Source organism: Narcine bancroftii, chromosome 7 (genome assembly GCF_036971445.1).
Source record: "Narcine bancroftii isolate sNarBan1 chromosome 7, sNarBan1.hap1, whole genome shotgun sequence".
Classification (NCBI taxonomy): Eukaryota; Metazoa; Chordata; class Chondrichthyes; order Torpediniformes; family Narcinidae; genus Narcine; species Narcine bancroftii.
In genome coordinates, this window is record NC_091475.1 from 53,558,024 (window position 1) to 53,579,086 (window position 21,063).

At 44.0% G+C, this 21,063-nt stretch overlaps 1 protein-coding gene across 26 annotated transcripts in view; it reads left to right on the forward strand.

Annotated features, from left to right (window-relative positions):
- Positions 1 to 21,063, forward strand: part of dmd (dystrophin) — a 1,604,005-nt gene that overhangs the window by 1,563,424 nt on the left and 19,518 nt on the right. For all 26 annotated transcript variants that reach the window (XM_069890130.1, XM_069890120.1, XM_069890110.1 and 23 more), the window contains 4 exons: positions 2,379 to 2,444; positions 8,336 to 8,494; positions 11,852 to 12,095; positions 12,713 to 12,836. In XM_069890130.1, coding sequence (XP_069746231.1) covers positions 2,379 to 2,444; positions 8,336 to 8,494; positions 11,852 to 12,095; positions 12,713 to 12,836 — 593 coding nt within the window. The remainder of the gene's footprint in view (positions 1 to 2,378; positions 2,445 to 8,335; positions 8,495 to 11,851; positions 12,096 to 12,712; positions 12,837 to 21,063) is intronic.

Consider the following 21,063-nt stretch of genomic DNA (forward strand, 5'->3'; position numbering starts at 1 on the left):
TCTTGACAGGCTCTGATTGCGGTGGACCTCAGGGCAGTTGAAACTCTTCTGACTCTGTTCACTGGGGGTGATCAGCTTGTTGGTGGAAAACTTTCTCCCTCAGACCTTCAGTGTTGATGTTCTTGCTGCCTCTTGGTTTGGAGCCAGGGTAATGGAGACAACAGTAGATTCATGCAGCAGTCAGTGCTATCTGCCGCAGTGCAAGTGATTTAGATATCCTTGCAGTCTCTTCTCCAGGTTTTTTGATTGGGAGTGAAATCCTCTCTGGTGAGCAGGCACCAAGCACTGGATCAGGAGGAGGACTCCTTTCGCATGCCACCTTTCCAGGGGGTTGGGTTGTTTGCAACCCTGCCATTGACATTGACTGAGATATACAGTGTGCCTCCCTCTGCGACAAACCAAGGAATCTTTTCATGGGTAGAGTTGAAGTCCTTCTCATCTGACATCCAGGGTTGGGGCCGATGCAGGGATATCTGTAGCATGTTGGTTTCATGTTAGGATGAGCTGAGCTGCAGGATCATGAACTGGGGAGTTGGGGGCGGTGGGGGGGGGGGGGCGCGGGGGTTGGGATTCACCGAGATGCTGGGATTGCTCATTCTTGGCTCCAATTTTGACCCAGTGACACGCGGTTCCTTTTCCAATTTGTCTTTGTCTTCCAGAAGAAAATGTTCCCTTTCTTTTCCTCTTGAAGTTTGTCAGTTGACTGTACTTTCTGTGTTGGAAAATTGCTGTCAAAGTGTCTCAGTTCCTGGGCGATGTTCCTTGGTACCTGTCACAATTTGAGTTGTTCTGAGCCTCCTGTCATTCCAGTTTCTGAACTGGGGATTGAGTCATGTGTGCACAGCTGACACAGAACCTTGAGAGGGAGGGCTTGGTCTGTTGCTGAGAAGGAGCCCAAGATGACTGGGTTTCCAGGCATTCCTGCAAAATATTAATGCACAGCATAAGTGGACATCTGCATTAGAATGTAGACACTCATTCACTGACTCCTTCACTCATAAGTGAGATGCAAGTGACCCTTTCCACTCTCTCCTTGACATCCATACTCCCCTTGACCCCTATCACCGTTAATCCTTCCTATTCCTGTCCTCTCCATTAATCTTTGCTCCCTCACCTCCTGTTTGAGACCCCCCCCCCCCCTTACAACTGGTTATCATTGCTGCAGTTGTTGCTATTTCTTCTTCCTCCCTCCCCTTCCCCTCCTTGCTCAGATCATGACACTCGATTCCAAGGGGAACTTGGTGCATCCAGATATCTGCTAAGCTGCCAGCCTTCTCCCTCTGGACACCTGCAGCTGGAGATGACTGTACAACAAGCAAACACTTGGAGGTTGCAGCAACAACTATAAAAAAAAATGAACACAGAATGATCCCCTCAAATCATGCGGAATGAATATTTCCTGAGGTTGTGAGGGATCATTTGCTGCCTCTTAGGCTACAGAATGGCAGTGTTGGCATCGAATCAAAGACATCCACTGTTTGACATCGTGATTCTCCTGCCCTGTGTGCTGCCAGTAAAAATTCATTGTGCGCTTGCTAATATACATCCTGATGCTGCATTCAACATAGATGTGGTCACGTTCAAAGTCTCAGAAATCATGGGCTTTTGCTGCCACAGAGACTGATTTTTCTCCAATTGTAACTTGGGTGTCCAGGAAAAGTGTAGTGAGTACAGTTACTCCCCAACTTGCGACTGTAATTGGGACTGGAGGATCGGTCGTATATTGAAATGAACGAAAGTCGGAATTTTGCCTGCGTGTAATTAAGCCTTAAAGCAAACTTTTTTTAATCAAAATTTTCATCATCTACCTCATACTTGCTTTGATAGTTGGCGTCCTGGGCGTGGCCATCTTGATTCCTTTGTGTATGCATGGAAGGTTTGCATATTGGAGTTAGCTTGGTGCATCCTTGAGACTTAAACACTCTAATGATGTTGAATTCGTGCCCTTAACTCCCGTGCACGCGCCAACTAAATTCCAATAAGGGGGCTGCACGTGCACCAAGCAAAGACGTGGATGCACACCGGAATCAAGATGGCAGCATCCAGCCAACGGACCCTGGAACACCAACTAACAAGGTAAGTATGCACATTTTGGCTCTTACATGCCCTGTGTCCCTGGTATCGTTTGTCAAATACAACATAAACAACATAAATTTTCTATTTTTACTTAATATTTTTTAACATAATTTCAGTCGTGTGCGCGAATGGATACAAGTTGCATAGGTTGCAAGTCAGGGAGTACTTGTACTACATTTGAGAGAACTAACATGTTTGGCTCGAGAACATTTGATATCAAAATTTTAAGAAGTGACATGTGATCTTCATGAAGCTGCAAGAATTTATCGCAACCTTATGTTTGCTGGTTTTTTGTGTTGCAGGCTAGCAGAAATGGAAAACAGAAATGGATCTTACTTGAATGACAGCATCTCACCCAATGAGAGCATGTATGTATCAGAGTGATGTTCAGTACCAGTGTTTCATACCGTATTTGTGAATGGAAGATAGCATTGGGTGTTCTTTTTCTTCTTGGTTCAAAGTGGATTTTCATTTTTGGCTTTCATGGTTTGTCTTTGGATTGATATTGGGGAGCACAATTGGAGTAGCAGTTAGCCTTTACAGCGCCATCAATTGGAACCGGGGTTCAAATCCTGTGCTGTCGGTAAGGAGTTTGTACGTTCTCCTGTGCCTACGTGGGTTTTCCCCGGGGACTCCGGTTTCCTCCCTCTGTTCAAAACATACCAGGAGGTGGAGGTTAATTGGGTATAAATTAGGCAGCCAGACTCGTGGGCCAAAATGGCCTGTTAATGGTATATGTCAATTTTAATTTAAAATGTAAAAATATTTTTGTACAAATTATCAAGTCAAGTGATGTTTATTTGTCCTTCATACCATAAACCTAGCAGTGTATAGTGAAAACGAGATTGCGTTTCTCCAGATCGTGGTTATTTACATGGATAAATTACCTCATAAACAAGTTTTATAAATAACATACCACTCATTAAATATCATGTTACATATGCTAGCCATGTGTCCCGGAGTTAAGAAGCCTCACGGCTTGGGGGAGAAACTGTCTCGTAATCTGGTCATGAGGGCATGAATGCTTCGATACCTCTTCACAGATGGCAGAAGGAAGAACAGATTGCGGGAGGAGTGTGTGAATTCCTTCAAGATGTTTATGGATTTCCACAAACTTCGGCCATTATAAATGTTCATCATGGCAGGGAGAGAAACCCTAATAATCCCCTCAGTAGGGATTTTCATTCTGGGATGGTGCAGTTCCCGAACCAGCTGGAGATGCAGTTACATAGCATGCTCTCAATGCATCCCCTGTAGAATGGTGTGAGGGTGGAAGCTGAACTTTCCTCAACCTCTGCAGCAAGTAAAGGCATTGTTGGGCCTTCTTGACAATGGTTCTGGTGTTGGGGACCAGGAGAGATCTTCCGCAAGGTGCACACCAAGGAATTGGTCATCAACGACAAATTATCATCAATGGTCAGCGGAGAGTGGTCCCCCCAGGCTCTCCTGAATTCAACCACCATCCCCTTTGTCTTGTTGACGTTCAGGTGCAAGTTGTTGTCTCTGCACCAGTCCTTTAGTGATTTCCCCTCCTCTCTGTCAGCTGGCTCATCGTTCTTGCTGATGAGTCACACCACAGTCATGTTGTCAGCGAACTTGATGATGTGATTAGAATTGTGTCTCTCTGCATAGTCGTGGGTCAGCAGGGTTAACAGCAGTGGGCTGAGCATGCAGCCCTGGGATCCCCGTGCTCAGTGTGATGGTGTTAGACATGCTGTTTCCGATCCGGACTTGCTGAGGTCTTCCAGTCAAGAAGTCAAGGATCCAATTACAAAAAAACAAACCAGGTTATTAGTTGCAAGTAAATATACACATTTAAAAAATAGGATCCAGTTTTGCAGGATTCCTACCTATTTTCTTTCATTGTTTATATCAGAAAAATTAGCACAGTCCATATTTAAGCAATCAAATTTAAAGAAGGTACAAATGACAGAATGTCATCCAAAATAATTTCCGTAATTTCCAGTTAATTTGTAATCTCACAAATATTTACAGCTGCTTGATGTGAGGATAACCAAGCTCCATGAGTTCCCTGTTGTTTTGCGAGTTTAGTTTCCTTCTGTTACCATCCACTCCTGCCTCTGCTTTCACAGTGAGTGTTGTCAGGTGGTCATTTCTCCACATTCAACCCTCCATAAAGCAAGTTTTTTTTTAAAAAAAGCCAATATTTTAACCATTCTTTCAATATTTCCTGACTACAAAGAAGAAACAACAGAGCAATGTTGCTGACAGGAAATGAGGGAAGAGATTGCTGGGGCGTTGGCGTCTTTCCTGGCCACAGGGGAGGTCACAGAGGATTGGAGAGTAGCAAATGGTGTCCCCTTGTTTAAAAAAGGTAATGGAGAGAATCCTGGGAATTACAAACCAGCGAGTCTTATGTCAGTGTTGAGCATACTATTGGAGAGGATTCTTCGAGACAGGATTTACAAGCAATTAAAGAACCATAGTCTTCTGAGGGATGGTCAAGCATGGGTTTGCTTGGGAGAGCAAGGTCGTGCCTCTTCAGCCTAATTGAGTTTTTTTTTGTGGTAACAAAATAAATTGATGAAGGTAGGGGAGTGGATGTAAGCACGCTGAAATGCTGAAGGAAGTCAGCCACTATTTTCTGCATCCCCAGGAGACAAAGATATATTGCTAACATTTCAGGCTTGAGCCCTTCAAGGAAAAATCAGAAAGGGTAGAAGCAGGATATATCAGAAAGTCTCAGAATTCAAACAATGGGGAGGATTCCAGGCCAACAACAGATGTTAATTGGATGTGATAAGGGACTAGGTGAGAATTTATCATGTCTGTGTGAAAGGAGAGAACTAGGGGTTTTCTCTTTGGAGCGAAGAAGGTTGAGAGGTGACTCCCCGCTGCCGAAACCTACAGAAGCAAAGGTTTGTTTTTGTGTGTGTGAGGGTGCTCCCTAGGTAAACAATTGTGGGCACGCCATACATACAAATGAGTTTTTGAAAGATTGTCAGCTTAGATGGGGTTGGATTTGCTGGCTGCTGCATTTTCTGCTGGGGGTGAGAAGAGGAATGGGGCAGCATCTGTCTCCCCCTCCACCACCCCCCACCCCACCCCTCAATGAGCCACAACAATTGGGGATGGGTAGAGCAGAGCTGGAAGCATCAGAGTCAATGAGGCGGGCGGTTGGCTGTTCTTACCAAGCCTGCTCACTCTCCCATCGCAACTGATCCTCTCCCGTACGTTACTTTTGTGCATTTCCAACTGACTGACAGTTCTCAGGAACGGAACCCTGTTATCACCCCAGATCTTCCTGGATGTGCAACTGTTGGAGAAAAAGCACCAAATCTATTGGCTTTTGTTGGTAATGTAACATGCTGTAACAGAGCCAAATCCTCTTGATGATTGGATTCAGCTTCATGAGCCAGACAACATCTTTCCACATACGCTGCCTGACCTGCTGAGTTTTTGTGACATTTTGTAATTTTTTTTTGAGTTGGATACATTATTTACTGGAGAAATGTCATCTATACAATAGACAATGTCAGTTACAGTAGAGCAGTAAAGCACCATTTTGTAGAGTGGCAGGATTTTTTGAGACCTATTTGGTCAAATTGCACCTGGAGAAGATGATGTGCTTCCTCAAGTCAATACCTTTTCTGGAATAATAAGTAAGGATTTTTGTCCCTCAGGCAAAGCTTGCAACCCTCTTCCAGATGTATATAACCATCAGAAAGCAATGTCACACCATGAGGAAAACTTACCCTGTATTACTTAGCACCATGGGATCTCTTGAGATCTTCACAGTGCCTCACTTGAAAATTCATATCATAGATTACCACAGATCCTCATTGTTTGCTGAATTTTGGCTTGCATTTTGTGCAAAATGTAAATGGTCTTGCTGAATAACTCCAGTTTGTTGTTGCTTTTTATCTGATCACATCTTCAGTCCTCAATATGTATACCGATATTTGGCCCTGTTTACGATTTCATGCTTACAGGCATCATGCCTGAAAACAAATGACTCTGGTTTCTGGGTCCCAACTTTCATTCCTTCACCGATCTTTTGTTGTCTAAAAGTCGGGGCTGTTCAACCAGTGCTTGTTTCTTTCTTTGGCTTGGCTTCGCGGACGAAGATTTATGGAGGGGGTAAAAAGTCCACGTCAGCTGCAGGCTCGTTTGTGGCTGACAAGTCTGATGCGGGACAGGCAGACACGATTGCAGCGGTTGCAGGGGAAAATTGGTTGGTTGGGTGTTGGGTTTTTCCTCCTTTGCCTTTTGTCAGTGAGGTGGGCTCTGCGGTCTTCTTCAAAGGAGGTTGCTGCCCGCCAAACTGTGAGGCGCCAAGATGCACGGTTTGAGGCGTTATCAGCCCACTGGCGGTGGTCAATGTGGCAAGCACCAAGAGATTTCTTTAGGCAGTCCTTGTACCTTTTCTTTGGTGCACCTCTGTCACGGTGGCCAGTGGAGAGCTCGCCATATAACACGATCTTGGGAAGGCGATGGTCCTCCATTCTGGAGACGTGACCCATCCAGCAGCGTGGACTCGATGCTGTCGACCTCTGCCATCTCGAGTACTTCGACGTTAGGGATGTAAGCGCTCCAATGGATGTTGAGGATGGAGCGGAGACAACACTGGTGGAAGCGTTCTAGGAGCCGTAGGTGGTGCCGGTAGAGGACCCATGATTCGGAGCTGAACAGGAGTGTGGGTATGACAACGGCTCTGTATACGCTTATCTTTGTGAGGAAAGGGCTTTGGCAAATACTAGAGCGCATCGGATGTCCCCCAAAGTTCCTCAACATGATTATCCAACTGCACAAAAACCAACAAGGTCGGGTCAGATACAGCAATGAGCTCTCTGAACCCTTCTCCATTAACAATGGCGTGAAGCAAGGCTGTGTTCTCGCACCAACCCTCTTTTCAATCTTCTTCAGCATGATGCTGAACCAAGCTCGTTTAGCTCCAGTTGAAACAACCATTGCTGCGGAAGGATCTGCTGAGTCAAGCTGGCATGTAGCTTTCATGTGCCAGTTAATGAGCACATTTAATAAAACAGAGCTCCACCATTCCTAGAAATAGCTCAAATATCACTGAATCCCAAAATGCCCCATTTTTGGTGCTCTACAAGCAGATGTTTTGGACTCGGTGATTACCTCCTGATGTCTCAATTCAAAACATCAACATGAGCCAAGATGGAAAAGTTTTCTCAATCGGCTGTTCTTCCACTCAGATCAATTATCTCTCTCTCTACTTTGAGTGAAATCGATTGACTGCACCAACTGAATGACTTGTGGAGACAGAATTTATCATCTCTGAAACCTCTGTCACTCAAAAGAGCAGGAGAAGAAGTTCTGGCAATTCCACTTATAATTGCCGTTTCCATAGATTTGTCATTACATTGCTGTCACGAGGATAGTCAAGAGTAAAATAGACTCATTTTTAAAAACTTTCTATTATAGAATGTAAGGTATCTGGAAATGAGACAGTCCTGCTTGGAATACTTGCCTTAATCCCTGTCTCTTCCTCTGACATTAAAGAAAGCTCCTCAACGTACAAAAAGTCCAGCTGAGGCATTGAAACAGGGTGAAAATCACAGGTAGTGTTTCTGAAGTGGAAAATAATGGATATGGGATGACAGAAGATCAATGATAAGGGCAACCTCTGGCAACAGGAATTTTAAGCAATGAAGAGTTTCACAAAACAGGATCCCTTAACATTTCTTTTTGGACCCACATGTACAAACAGTGTAATTAATTCATGAGGATTTCAGCACATCTTTTCATCTCAGTGTTCAGATAAAGAGTCCAAAGGATCTCCAGTCGCCTTGACAATTTTTTTTGCACTTGGCATTCTGTTGGTAGTGATTCCAAGGATTGGTTGTCCAGGCATTGCATAACTATGTAGGAAGTGTGATCTCTTTGGAATTCTTATGGGTGTTCCAATGCAGATTTTTGTGGCTGCAGTTCTCCACCTTTGAGTGATTAATCCAGTCCATGCTGTTGGGTGAGAAACAGCTTATTATTGTGTGCACCAAGAATCTCTGCCTGAGAAATATGGATGAAGCAGAAATGAGTGGGGATCACTGACAATGGAGCATTAGAATGATGAGGGTGGTGTTTGGACGATTATGTGCAAGAACTGCTGAGAAAACTATTAAACATTTTCCACTTTATTCCAAACTCTGAATAAAACTCAATAAACACTGATGCTTGTTGTTAAAACTTTAACACGTATTTGGGGGAGTGTTTTTGAATGCAATTATGGCATGCAAATACGCTGACGTATTTTGTTTGCATTATGTTGCAGAGATGATGAACATCTGCTGATTCAGCATTACTGCCAGAGCCTGAACCAGGAGTCGCCACTGAGTCAGCCTCGAAGCCCTGCTCAAATTCTCATCTCCTTGGAGAGTGAAGAGAGGGGAGAGTTGGAAAGAATCCTCGCTGACCTAGAGGATGAAAACAGGTGAGAATACAGCTACAAGAATAGCAGATTCAGTGTGGACTGAGTTACCTGATTTCAGGTTTGCATTATCCAAGCCCTGCAAAACTGGCCTCACTGTTTGTCAGTTGAAAGCTTTGGAGCTTCAACCCATCTCCTCCTTTGCTATGTGCAGTGATACCAGATCATCATTAGATTCTTTCTCTAAGTCTTCATGGATTATTTCTATATTTTCATAGGTCATTATGAGTGTTGTTACGGGCCCAGAGGAGCCCAAAACCCAGCAGCAATAGAAATTCACCAAGATCAATGATTACTTAAACAAAAGTTACTTTTAATTTTCTTTAAACAAAAAAAGATGATCAAACTTTAACTTATTACTATTAACTTAACCTCCTCCCAATTCTATGTGTATGTAATGTGTGTATAAGTTCAGTAAAGTTCTTTGATTCACTGTCCAATCTCATTTCTCATTCCTCCAAGTTCACTGGCATTCTGTGCACAGAATTTAATATTTATGAATCTTCACCGGGCTTTTGGTGCTTGAAAGATAAATGGTTACCGCTCAGGAAGGCTCTTGTCGGTTTTCAGAGAGAGATTGTTACTTGTTGGACACCCACAACTGATTCTTTCCAATCAGCCACTTCAGTGTCTTGCCAAAGAAACTTGCCCCATCAAAGTTTTCCAGTTGATAACCTCTTTCTTTCAGGTCACCACAGAGTTCCTTTTTGTTTTCCTTATTTCAAGTGAAACATTATGCAGCCAGCCATCTCCTCTTGTATGGACCACAAGAGCTTTGACCAGGCTGAACTAAGAACTCACAATCCGGCTTCAAAATGGGGTTTTTCCACAAGCTTGCCAGCTTGTCCCATTCCAGTCCCAGCTGCTGCTACTGAATTGTATTCCCTCTCTCCCTCAGAGAAAGCCACATGACCCTCTTAGAACAGCAAACTGCCCTCAGACTGAGGCACCAAACCCAATCTTCTGAGTTCATTCATCTGTTACTTTCCAAAGCAAGTCCACAGCATGTCCAATTAACACCTACTTGTGAATGCTCTATAGCAGGAGTGGCCAAACTTGCTTAACGTAAGTGCTGCATATCTTAAACTTGAGATGTTTGAGAGCCGTAGCAATCACGCGATCGCAAGCCACACCCACTAACACTATCTTTAGCCCCTTTCAGGTGGCCATAATACCCGAATGCAAAACCGCCTAAGATACCCGAATGCGGCTGTTGGGAGACCACCTGAAAGCAGAGAACCCGTCCCCAAGGAGCACTTACTCAACCCACCACGGGGAGGTATATTCTCCGCTTCCGACTGCTCCCCCTCGGCACCTGAATGTGGCAGCAACTTTCAGGTGCCTAGCAGGGGACGGGCTGATAACAATCAGCCGGCGACCCAACTCCCCGCTGCCTGACAGCCCCCCTGGCACGGGTCATCAGGGCTGGGGCGGCCGGCGTGGGAGGTTGCCCACCCCTGGTACAGTTTTGTTGGGGAAAATGCTGTTACGCTGCAGATTGAAGAAGCATTGTTTCAAAGGGAGCAATTTTGCAAAAGATTTTTTTCTAATCAAGTCTGCACACTAAACGTTCCCCCTAGGCACCTGAAAGCAGCAAAGCAAAACGGCTAGCAGCTTTCAAGTGCCTAGCACCGGGCAGGCTATTGACAGTCAACTGGCGACTCGCTGACACCCACCCTCCCCGCTGCTGATACCTACCCTCCCTGCGAGCCACACATTACATGTCAAAGAGCCGCGGTTTGGCCACCCCTGCTCTATAGGCATTCTTCAAAGTTTTTGCACGGGCACTCAGAGCCTGGACTGTCTGGCTTGCGCAGAAATCTGGCATTTTAAATGAGATCTGTTTTGAAGTGTTTGTATCCGTGTGTGACCTACACTAAAAACCCCATAATTTATCTCCTTTTAAAACATATCTATATACAATATAAAATATAACATGATCTGTCACAGTATAAATATGCAAGTGTGGGGACAGACACCTGAAATATTCATTGTTAAAATAGCTAAGTACATCAGGCTGGAAAGTGACATGGATCTCCAATGTTGGACCTCAAACCTTCTCTCACCAGAAAAGGTTTTGACAATCCAGTTTCTAAGTGTCATAGAAGCAGAAATTGTGAGACATTGAGGCAAAGTCAGTGCCAGAATGAGTGTTGGAAGGGGGCATTTGGGTAACCGGGGGGGGAAGAGGGGCACTTCTTCAGTATGGGGGGGGCTTGTGGTGGGGGTGCTGGTGACCTACCCTCCAAATGGGTGTAAGCCTCCTCCATCCCATTGATGTCGGAACCAAAGGTGCTGCATTTATTGCATGGAGAGTCACTTTCATGCATCAGTGATGCTTAGTGTGTGCCAGTGACACAGGCGGGAGTGGGTCTGACGGTGAGCAGTGGCCGCGAGCATATGTGGGGCATATCACCTCGCTTGGTGCCAACCCTGCACTGAGGCTAGAGATCAGGGCTGATCTCTGTATACTAATTCCTTTGGGCACAAGAAAAGTCAAACTTCAACATGTAGAACTACACACTCGTGAAAAGCAGCAAAACCCAGTCATGGAAGAAAAGAGACAGGAATCTGGTCCCAACCCCAGTCCTTATGACCCAATAAAGCTTCGGGGAAAGCTGTAATAAATTGACCCTGGAAGCTGTTAAAGGTGACACCAACCTCTTGATGACACTCCCTACCTCATCCCCTAACAACATGAGGATAAAATCCCTGCACAAGATAACTCTCCCAATCTGCCAATTTGACAACTTGCTAATTTTAAAGAGAAAAGAATATGTCCCTGATTGGTCCAAAAGCAAGCTAGTTTCATTTCCAAATCATGAAAAAGATGAAGAATTTACTTGGCGGGCCTGCTAAAGCACGGGGTGGGTGAAATTGAACTTCCTGCTGGGGTTTTGTTTCATTGTCACATTTGTTAGCTTTGAGTCTCAACTGATGGTGAACATCTGCCCAATAATCCTTCACAATTGTTGGCGTGATCAGCATTTTCCTTGCAAATATTAGATTCTCTTCCATGTTCACAGTTGATGAAGCATGCTAAGGTTTAATGGGATACAGAAAGAACTAATTACTGGGCAGAATTTTTCAACCAGCTTTAGCCCTTGTCATTAACAATGTAGAAATGAGTTGGTCACTTGCAAACTTTAAACAGTTAGCATTCTTCCAGATTTCATTTCAGAGCCCTAAATCTGCTGAGCATTATTGAAATGTTGGTGTTTGATGAATCTTCATGTTCCTCAATTCATTAAAGTTAGGGGGAAATTCCTTTTGACTTCCTTAGTCTTGGCAGGCACTAAATCCAATGTTATTCTCTGATTTTTCTCCTGCATTTGAAGTTTGCACTCACTTCCTTTACAGAAACCTTCAGTCTGAGTATGAGAAGCTCAAGCAGCAACATGATCACAAGGGACTGTCTCCTTTGCCATCCCCTCCTGAGATGATGCCCATTTCACCGCAGAGTCCCAGGGATGCCGAACTCATCGCTGAAGCCAAGCTGCTTCGTCAGCACAAAGGTCGCCTGGAGGCCAGGATGCAGATCCTGGAAGATCACAACAAGCAGTTGGAATCACAGCTCCACAGACTGAGGCAGCTGCTGGAGCAGGTGAGACCACCAGTGCCAGGGCTTAGAATAAAAGGAACTGACCGCCAGCTTGCTGCGTCTCTCGAAGCGTTGGGTGCAGGGACTGGTGGGATGGTAGGTGAGGACGAGGAGAATCCTGTCCTTGTTGCATCTCGGGGTGGAAGGACCCAGGGCCAGATGTGCAGGAAATAGAGGAGGCGGAGGCAAGTGCTGAGTAGAGGGGAAGCCACATGTTCTGAGGGAGGAGGATATTTTGGATGTCGTGGAATAGAAGGCCACATCCTTTTCTTCATGAATTCCTGGTAGTGCAAGAACATAAAAAGACAAGCAGAGCTCATCCATTAAGGGCTGTGACAACACTTCTGGTTCAGAGTGGTCCAGCTTCCGTTTACGTTCTCAGAAAAATAATCTTTGCTTCTCCTTTGCCTTTCTTACAGTCACTGCTACAAACCAAAGCTGCTGTGTTAACATCATTCAGGAAGCAAGAGAAAATCCTCTTATTTTATTTCCCTTCTACAGTCTGGCTCCACAGCGCTGGGTGTTTTACAATCCCTTCATCGATTTCCAGGTGTCAGATTGGTCCTCAGGTCATCTTGGGCAATGAGTTGTAACCCGTTTTCTTTCCTTGCTGTTTGCAGCCACAGGCGGAAGTCAGAGTCAATGGTACTTCGGTTTCCTCACCCTCGACTTCCTCGCAAAGATCAGACAGCAGCCAGCCAGTCCTACTGCATGGAGTTGGCAGTCAAACTTCGGGCATAATAGGTAAGAAGTAGTAAGTGCAACACCAATGACCAAACAGATAATATGGTGAAAATGGGGAGCTGTAGAATCCATGTACAATTCTCTGTAGGTATTGCAGAATCCTGAAAACACTTGTAACTGCAGGAAAAATACTAATGAAAATAAGACCAATGAACTGTTGTTGCTCGAATGTTGCTGTGTTCATTATTCCTTCAAGGGCTTTGCAGGCTGAGCCAGTTTTAATTGCCCTTGAGAAGGTGAGCTGCCTTCTTCAACCACCACAGTCCCAGAGGTGTGGGTGTGCCCACAATGCTGTCAGAGAGAGAGAGAGAGTTCCGGAAGTTTGACCCAGTAATGTTGTCGGGATAGCAATAGATTTCCAAGCCAGGATGGTGTGTGCCTTGGAGGGCAACTTCCTGGAGGTGGTGTTCCCAAGTTTTTGCTGATCTTGTCATTACTAGCTGTTAGAGGTCATGGGTTTCAAAGGCACTGTCGAAGAAATTTGGGTGAGTTGGTGCAGTGCGTCCTGCAGATGGTAGAGTGTGGTGCTGAGGACCTTAAGTGGTGTATCCACGTCAAGTGGCGCCCTAGGGCTGCCACTGACATTGCTCCCCCCTTTTTAAAAAAACACAAAAAAATTGCCACACACCAACTGTGCTTCTGCCTGACGTATCACTGTACATTACACACATGGTACATTAATATATTAAGTCTGCGTTTCTTACCTGCCATTCCATTCCCGGCTGGCAGGTGTAGCCCCTGGCTGATAACTTTGGGTCAATGATGGTTGACTCACTTGAAATGACCCAGTCGCACATGAGTCCAGTCCCCCATTCCATCGCCACAAAGATCATCTGCACAAACTGTACCTGGAGGTCAGCAAAAGTCAGGACTTTTCATGGAGTTCCCACGCAAATCTAATTTTGGAAAGCACGAAATGATTCTGTCACTTTCAAAAGCAAAAATTGTGCATTAACGGATAAAGACAGAAACGCCTTCAATTCTGTGATGAACTTTGTATTACTGTTGCGTACACTCTCTCTCTCACACACTTGTGTATCACGTTCCATTTCTCTAGTTGGTAACTTTCAAGGAGTATTTGGGTTCTAATTATTCCCCTTTCAATTATAAAAATAGTGAATATAAAATGAAGATGTCTAAATTAATCCAAACTTGACCATCACACAACACAGAGAATCAACATTGAAGGTGTAAGAGCTGTCTGTGGATCCTCTCCCAAAATACCTCCCAAAAAGTCATAAATGCTAGTGAAACTTGCCCACGGTATAAATTGGCCACCAATCCTATGCTGCAGGATGGTTTTGAGAGAGGGATTCTTGTGTTAGTGATGGGTGTCCAAATTGCTGGCTTGACTTGACGAGGTCCATTACGCCTTTTACTCTCGCCACTTCCTTCCTCTCCAATGATACCCCTTACCCCTCCCTGCCTGCTTGCCAAGGCTTTTTGAGATTATTCAATCCTATTTATTGGGGTCGAGGCAGGAAATTGTTCAACTTCGTTGATTTGTTACACCTGTTGTCAGCGTGGAGGGACACAGGAGGAACTTGGAACGATTTCCAGTGAATAAACGGTTCATCTCTCGAAGTAAAATGAGCCTGTGCTCTCAGTGCTCAGGGATGGTTTTATTTTAAGCAGGTTTCCGCGCCAGGAAAACAGCTTTACTGTTGTGGTTTGTGTTAACATGCCACAGTGATTCACGGCAAACTAGATAGATGAGGGAACAAGGAGTGCTCTGAGAGAGACGAGAGAAGGGGGCAGACGGGAGTCTGAAAGAGAGAATGAGAGAGAAAGAGAGGGGTGACAAGTCATGGGTTTCGTGAAATGGTCAAGGGATATGGTCAGGGAGAGGGAGCCGAAGTCAAGGATGCAGAGACTGCCGCAGATGGGGAGGGTGAGATGCTAAGAGAGATTTTGTGTGTGTGGAGAAAGGGACAGAGAGAGGGAAGAAGATACAGACAGAGAGAAAGTCGGAGCACTGCAGAGAGATAGATGGAACGAGTTGTTGGACTAACTGCATCAGTGTTCACTTGCAGCCTGCGCCACATTTCCAAACACATGGACGTTAATGCAATCTAAGCCGAGCTGTTTCACTTCCAGTATCTTCAGGCGGACTCTGATACTGAGGAATGAGATGGAAAATAGTTAATCTATCCAACTCCATTCTCAAAGCCCACTTTATATAACTGGCTTAGATTGCAGGGAGAAGGGAATAGATCAGTGGATATATAGGACCCTGCAGGTGGTGGTGAATCTCCCCAACACATGCTTCTGTAAAATTCCCCTAATTTAATATGTGGCCGCTGTTAAATTTCCCTTTTGTTTATTATTTTGCCTTTTTCAGAGGTTCCGGAGTGGTGCTCCAGTGAGCTCTGACAGCACTCCACCCCTGATTTTAATGTGTACATTGTGTTATCTGTATAATGCAATCAATGACAAAGCCAGATTAAAAAAACAGGAATCAACTTCAATCTGTATCCAGCTGCGAGGTGTGAGTGCTGCTTGCGTGCTGTGCTTCCTTGCTTGAACTGCTCCGCCATCCAGCAGTGGCTATGGCTCCAAAGCGGCCCGATGAAATGCCAGCCTGTTGCCCGGAACTGCGCTCCAGGGCACTCGAGTAAGTGGGATTGGGCTAGCCCAATTGTTCAGGTAATACAAGGACAGTGCACCCCTGTTCTCTGCCCCATCTGCCATACCTGAGGTATGCCTATGCACATCTGGGCAAGTGGTGAGTAATCCATCACTCTCCTGGCTTGGCCTTTGTAGACGGAGGACAGGCTTTGGATTAGGTAATGTTATTTTGCCACAGGATTTAATTTTTTTTAAAAAGATTCTGAGCCTTTGACCTTGTCTTGTAACCATTTTATGTATCTGACTACTCCAGTTCAGTATTTTGGTCAATGGAAATGCCCCCAGGATATTGATGCTGTAAACTTATTTGTCATTTCCAATGACATTTTGGTCGAGCGACTTGAGCTATTGAGTGTTGTGTTGGTCATCAGAGAGTTAAAACAGGAAAAGAAATCAGAGAATAGTTTGGCTGAGTTGGCATAATACCCAGTTTCTCAAAATGTGTCAACCTGTTCATTTTATTTGGGCAGAATCAATTTCCACAATTTCTCTGCAAATTTGGAGGTTGCTTTTGGGAAATCAAGTGTGTTTTTAATCTTTAACATAGGCAACCCCTTAACTGTGGTCAAGGATGTGTGTATTTGAAAATTGCAATTTTCAGTGTCACATTTATGGGGCATGAAGATCCCTGTAGCTACACAAGTTGCTGTCAGCTTCCCTTTGCATAGAACTAAAATGAAAAATGCGGGAAGCCCTCAGCAGATCACGCTGCATCAGAAAGAAACAGTTACGTTTGTCAAAGTGCGAAGACCAGCAAGTTTTTCCAGATCCAGGTCCAGGTGCTTGATCCAAAACGTCGACAGTGTTTCTCTCCTCACTGATAGATACAGCCTGACTTTCTGGTTTCATTTCAGATTTACTGCATCTGCAGGGTTTTTTTTTGCTCTAAATGCTTTCTGCATGCGTTGACGTTATCAAGTTTGCAGTAACAATTGTAATTCAAAACTCAGTTCAACAAGACTCAAACCCACTAGAAAAGGGGATGTAGAACATCATAGACTTCCCAAGAAAAGAGAATTCATCGCCTTTAAACCTAAACTCCATTTCTCTCTACAGATCCTGGCTGACAAGTCCACTCTTTCCAGCATTCTCTTTTCAGATTTTCAGCATTTGTAGAATTTAGTTTGTTTAATTTATTGTCTTCCAAATGTCCTGAGGGTCCTTTTGTTTCCAAGGATAGAACAGAAATGTTATTTAAGATTACATGCATACATCCTGCTTAGGAGGACTTAACTACATAATTCTCTTAGCTTGAGGCAAAAGGAACACTGTGCCTGATCCTTGGACATAGCGGGATACAGCTTGTTTTAGGGTATCCATTCATTGATATAAACCAAGCAGCAGAGTTCTGGTTAACTCTTTCATGGTCAAATGATTGGCCCAAGTCTGTTGGAGCACCACCATCCGTTGTTTTTTGCTCCAAGCCTCACACTCTCCTGACTCACCACAACTCCTTGCAGTGAAATAGTGATGGATAATGATTATTGGCCTTGCCATCAATGCAAAAAGCCAACTAATGAATTTGAAAACGCAGCCACACCATGAGGATGAATTTCTAATGTTCAGCTTTACTCATCCCAGAACATGCATCCAAATGTTGGCCTTTGTGGAAGTGGTGCAATGTGATCAATATTTCATCCATCTTGTGATGTCCCACGCGCTCTGAATGCCATGTCTCCAGCACTGAAGGGTTTACTTTGTCCAAGAGTTCAGCAGAACTCGACATTTAAAATTTTCTACTTTGTTCTCTCGTTCTTCCAAAACTTGCCTTGAGATTTGTATGTCATTCAGACCTCTGCACAAAAATCCCCAACATTGATCTTCATTGTCCATCGTTCCTTGAGCTTTCCAGAACCTAAACAGGTGACCTCACCTGATAACTAATTGTCTTCTCTCTTTCTCTGACCAAGTTCTGGTCACCATTCCAAATTCTTTGATGTGGAATGTGCCAAATTTTATGTCAATGCATTTGTGTGGAATAAAGGCTCTCAGTCAGTGTGTGTATGGATTGAACATAATAAAAACACAGAAATACTGGAGGAACTGAGCAGGTCTCACAATGTCCATAGGGGATAGACATATAATGGACGTTTTGGGCCTGAGCCCTTCCTCAAGCCATGAGTAAGAACAGTCAGGTGCCGATTGAAAAGGCTGGGGAGAAGAAGACACAAAGTGTTAATGGGATAGGAATAGGACGGAGAGAGGAAAGGTGAAAATTGATTGGGATGAGGAGGTTTGGTTCTACCGGTGAAGAGCTGGGGTAAATGAGACAGAGGGGAAAGGGGGAGAGAGAGAGCTAGAGGACATCGGGATAGATGTGTTTGGGCATTGAACATATTGTTCAACTATAAAAATGCTTTATAAAAGTTGCATTTTAGGAACAATATGGATAGTATCTTGCAAGATGTAAATGGAAATCCATCACAACAGAACAGACGTGGGCTATTTTGGACATCAGTTCAAATGAGGTTAGAATTTGGTAGAATTGCTGAGAGGATCAATAAAAGATTGATACAGTATGTGCCGGTGTATAGGACGACCTGAATTTCCATGGAAGATGTAGATTTTAATCTATACCTGCTGGATAAGACAACACTTCCTCCCCCCAAGTCTGGCACTTATCACTGACCAGTGGAGTGATATTGTCACAATATTTTAATACCAAATTATCCTGTGAAGGTTTTAATTTGGTTTACATATTTTAAAATAAACCACTGTCAGCTCCTTTAACAGGCCGCTTCAAGCCTGTGCAGAGGCGACAACAGTCAGACTGGGTGGGTGGATCTCGTAGGGGGAGCGCTGAGACTTTGTTGAATACTGACAGGACACACGCAAGATTGGGCCTATTCGTGGGTGTTATTGGCTGATGCAGTGAGCTTCATTGTTTTTCCTAATGCTATGAAATTGAGGAAATGCCAGTCTCTGGTTTGCCCCACTGAACCAGCAATGCCCCTTACTGCATGAGCAATCTGAGACACTTCTGGAATGGAAACCAGCCCAAAAGGGCACGTGGAGCTGAGCCGGGTTGTCAGCATGAGGAAGGTGGTAGGCCTGGGGCCTGACCGGGCCACTTGAGTCAGAGCTGGGGGGATGGAAATAGGATATGGAGGAGGAGGGGATAGATGGCAGTGGGGTTGAGAGTTCAGATTTTACACTTGTATAAGATGAACCCTGATTTTTGAGGTGACACTTTTAAGTTTTGGGATTGTCCTAAACACCGGCAGAAACAGTAAACATAGAGGGAGTTGAACATGACAGACCATTTTGAAATATTACAGCTAATTTAATAAAAGTTGTCTGTCACATTTCACGAGTCAGGTTGAATTAGACTTTCGTGTGATGTTCTAAAAATCTACACAAATTGATGGAGGCCAGTTTTAAAATATAGCAGACTAGAGGAATTGTAATTTGAAAGTAAAGGTGTGAAATGTTGCAGCTCACAATCTTACAGAAAGTGTCAATGAAAGTCTCATCCCAGAGCCCCTGAGATCTTAGCCCTCTCTGCTATCATGTATGGCAAGCCAACCCATTGTGTATGTCCTATCAGTGATGACATTCACCCACTTCTGTCTGAAGGCTAGGTACCTCTTTATCAATGTAGGGAATGGCATGAATCACTTACACAGTGGGTCACCCAAGTTTCCTAGGGTTCGCTTGATGCAACTCAAGCAGTCCAATCAAACAGATTACAGGTATTTTATACTCTCAATCAAAAGGGTGAAGAGCATTCCCTCAGTGTCTTGAACAAGTCGAGTCTTCTGCCATCTTCTTCCCCTTCTGTGCCACCCAATCGCCATCCATTTACCCCTTGACTTTTTCCTTCCCACCTCTATCCTGAAGTTGGTCCAAACCTTGGCATGAGCAGGAAAAGCATGAAAAGTAGCATTTAATTTGGAAAAGAATGAAAAGTAACATTTAATTTGTGTTGCAGTTCAGTGATCTGCAGAAATTAATATCCATTGACTCATTACACAATATGATATTTAATTATTTCCTGTGACTATTTGTTTAAAAAAAATTAATTTGGAAATGTAAGCTCAGCTAAACAGCAACCTTCGGAGAAACTTTTAACTGTGGGCAAAACCTGCAAAAAGTTACTAAATCCCAGAATAACCACACTATTACTGGCACACCATGGTGTTCATTTTGGTTTTTTTCTGAAAGAGGATACATTTCCTGAGGCAGTTATCACTGTTGAGCAACATAATGTTAGGGAGCATTGAGCACTCAGCGAGGACATAATTTCACCACTGGTTAGGCAGGCTAAGATTACACATGAAGCTTGTTGCAATTTTCTTAAAAGAAACAAATTGCTGGAGGAACTCAGCAGGCAGGAGAAAGATTAAGTCGACATTCCTGATGCAAGGTCTTGACCCGAAACGATGACTGCTACTTTCCCTCCACAGATGCTGCTTGGCCCACTGAGGTGGTGCTCCAGTTATTTGTTTTTAGTTCCAGATTCCAGCATATCCACTCCCTTCCGCCCGTGGATTTCTAAAGTTGGCCTTATTTTTCTTTTTATCACCACCCTTTCACTGTGCCTCACTGATAGAGCGATCTGCAGAATGTGGAATTAGAATGCATTTGTGGTGCATGTTGACATTTGGAGGAGAATTGTACAAATGAAAGCACATTTGAAGTTGAAGCAGTTCTGTCTTTCAAGTCCCCTTGTGTTTGTGGAATTGTGTTCCTGTATTCCAACATATTTGCAAGTAAGAAGTGGGCAAACTCATTAATTCATTGCCCATATCTTTTGCTACTCCCTGCCTTCCACTTGAATTTCTGCAGTGTTTCTCGTGAGGAGGAGGGTAGTAGCTCAGATTGCTAAAGGCAGTTCAGGCTGAGCAGAATAATTGGCCGACAGAGGGCACAAAATAAATCAAGGGGGTTGATTTTGCAGGTGTGAGTAACATGAGTGATTGCTTAAGAATTATTCTTAAGCAAGTGGTAATTTTATTGACCGCAATAATACACAGCTGTGTGATGACTGATAGAACGTGGGTCTTTTTATTTTGCTTGTACTTCAGTGGATGTTTTATCTTCCATCCCAAAAATGAAGTGAATATCATATTACTTGAAGCTGGGTGGAAGAATTGAGAAACCTAAATTAAAGCCGATTTTAACTCGTTGATCAAGTTTAAGGGAAGGGTCGACTATTAAATTAACCTGCAGGTTTACAGCACACGCCATGAAGCAGTTTCAGGAGGCATTTTACAGATGGCATGTTTCTAGTGCACTTCGAACATGGGTTGTGCAGACCAGAGATTAAGGTGTCAAATGGTCCAGGCGTTCCTGTGGTACCTTCAGAATCTGGAAATCACACATTACTCTGTAAAGTCCATGATTGGTCACAGCGGAAAGAGAGAGAAGCCACAAAATTTACCACAAGTGACCCCAGCAGAAACCTTGAAATAAATGCGTTGATCTTGAGTAAAATTCCTTCCCTTAATTTGATCTCTATTCAAAGTATTACTTTCCTCTATTATTCTGGAGCAACAGAGTACTAATTAAACATGCAAATCGCTGCAAATCTTCAGTCCAAATTTTGCACTACTTCCAAGCAGGAAACATCTTACCACAAGTGAAAGAATTTACAGGT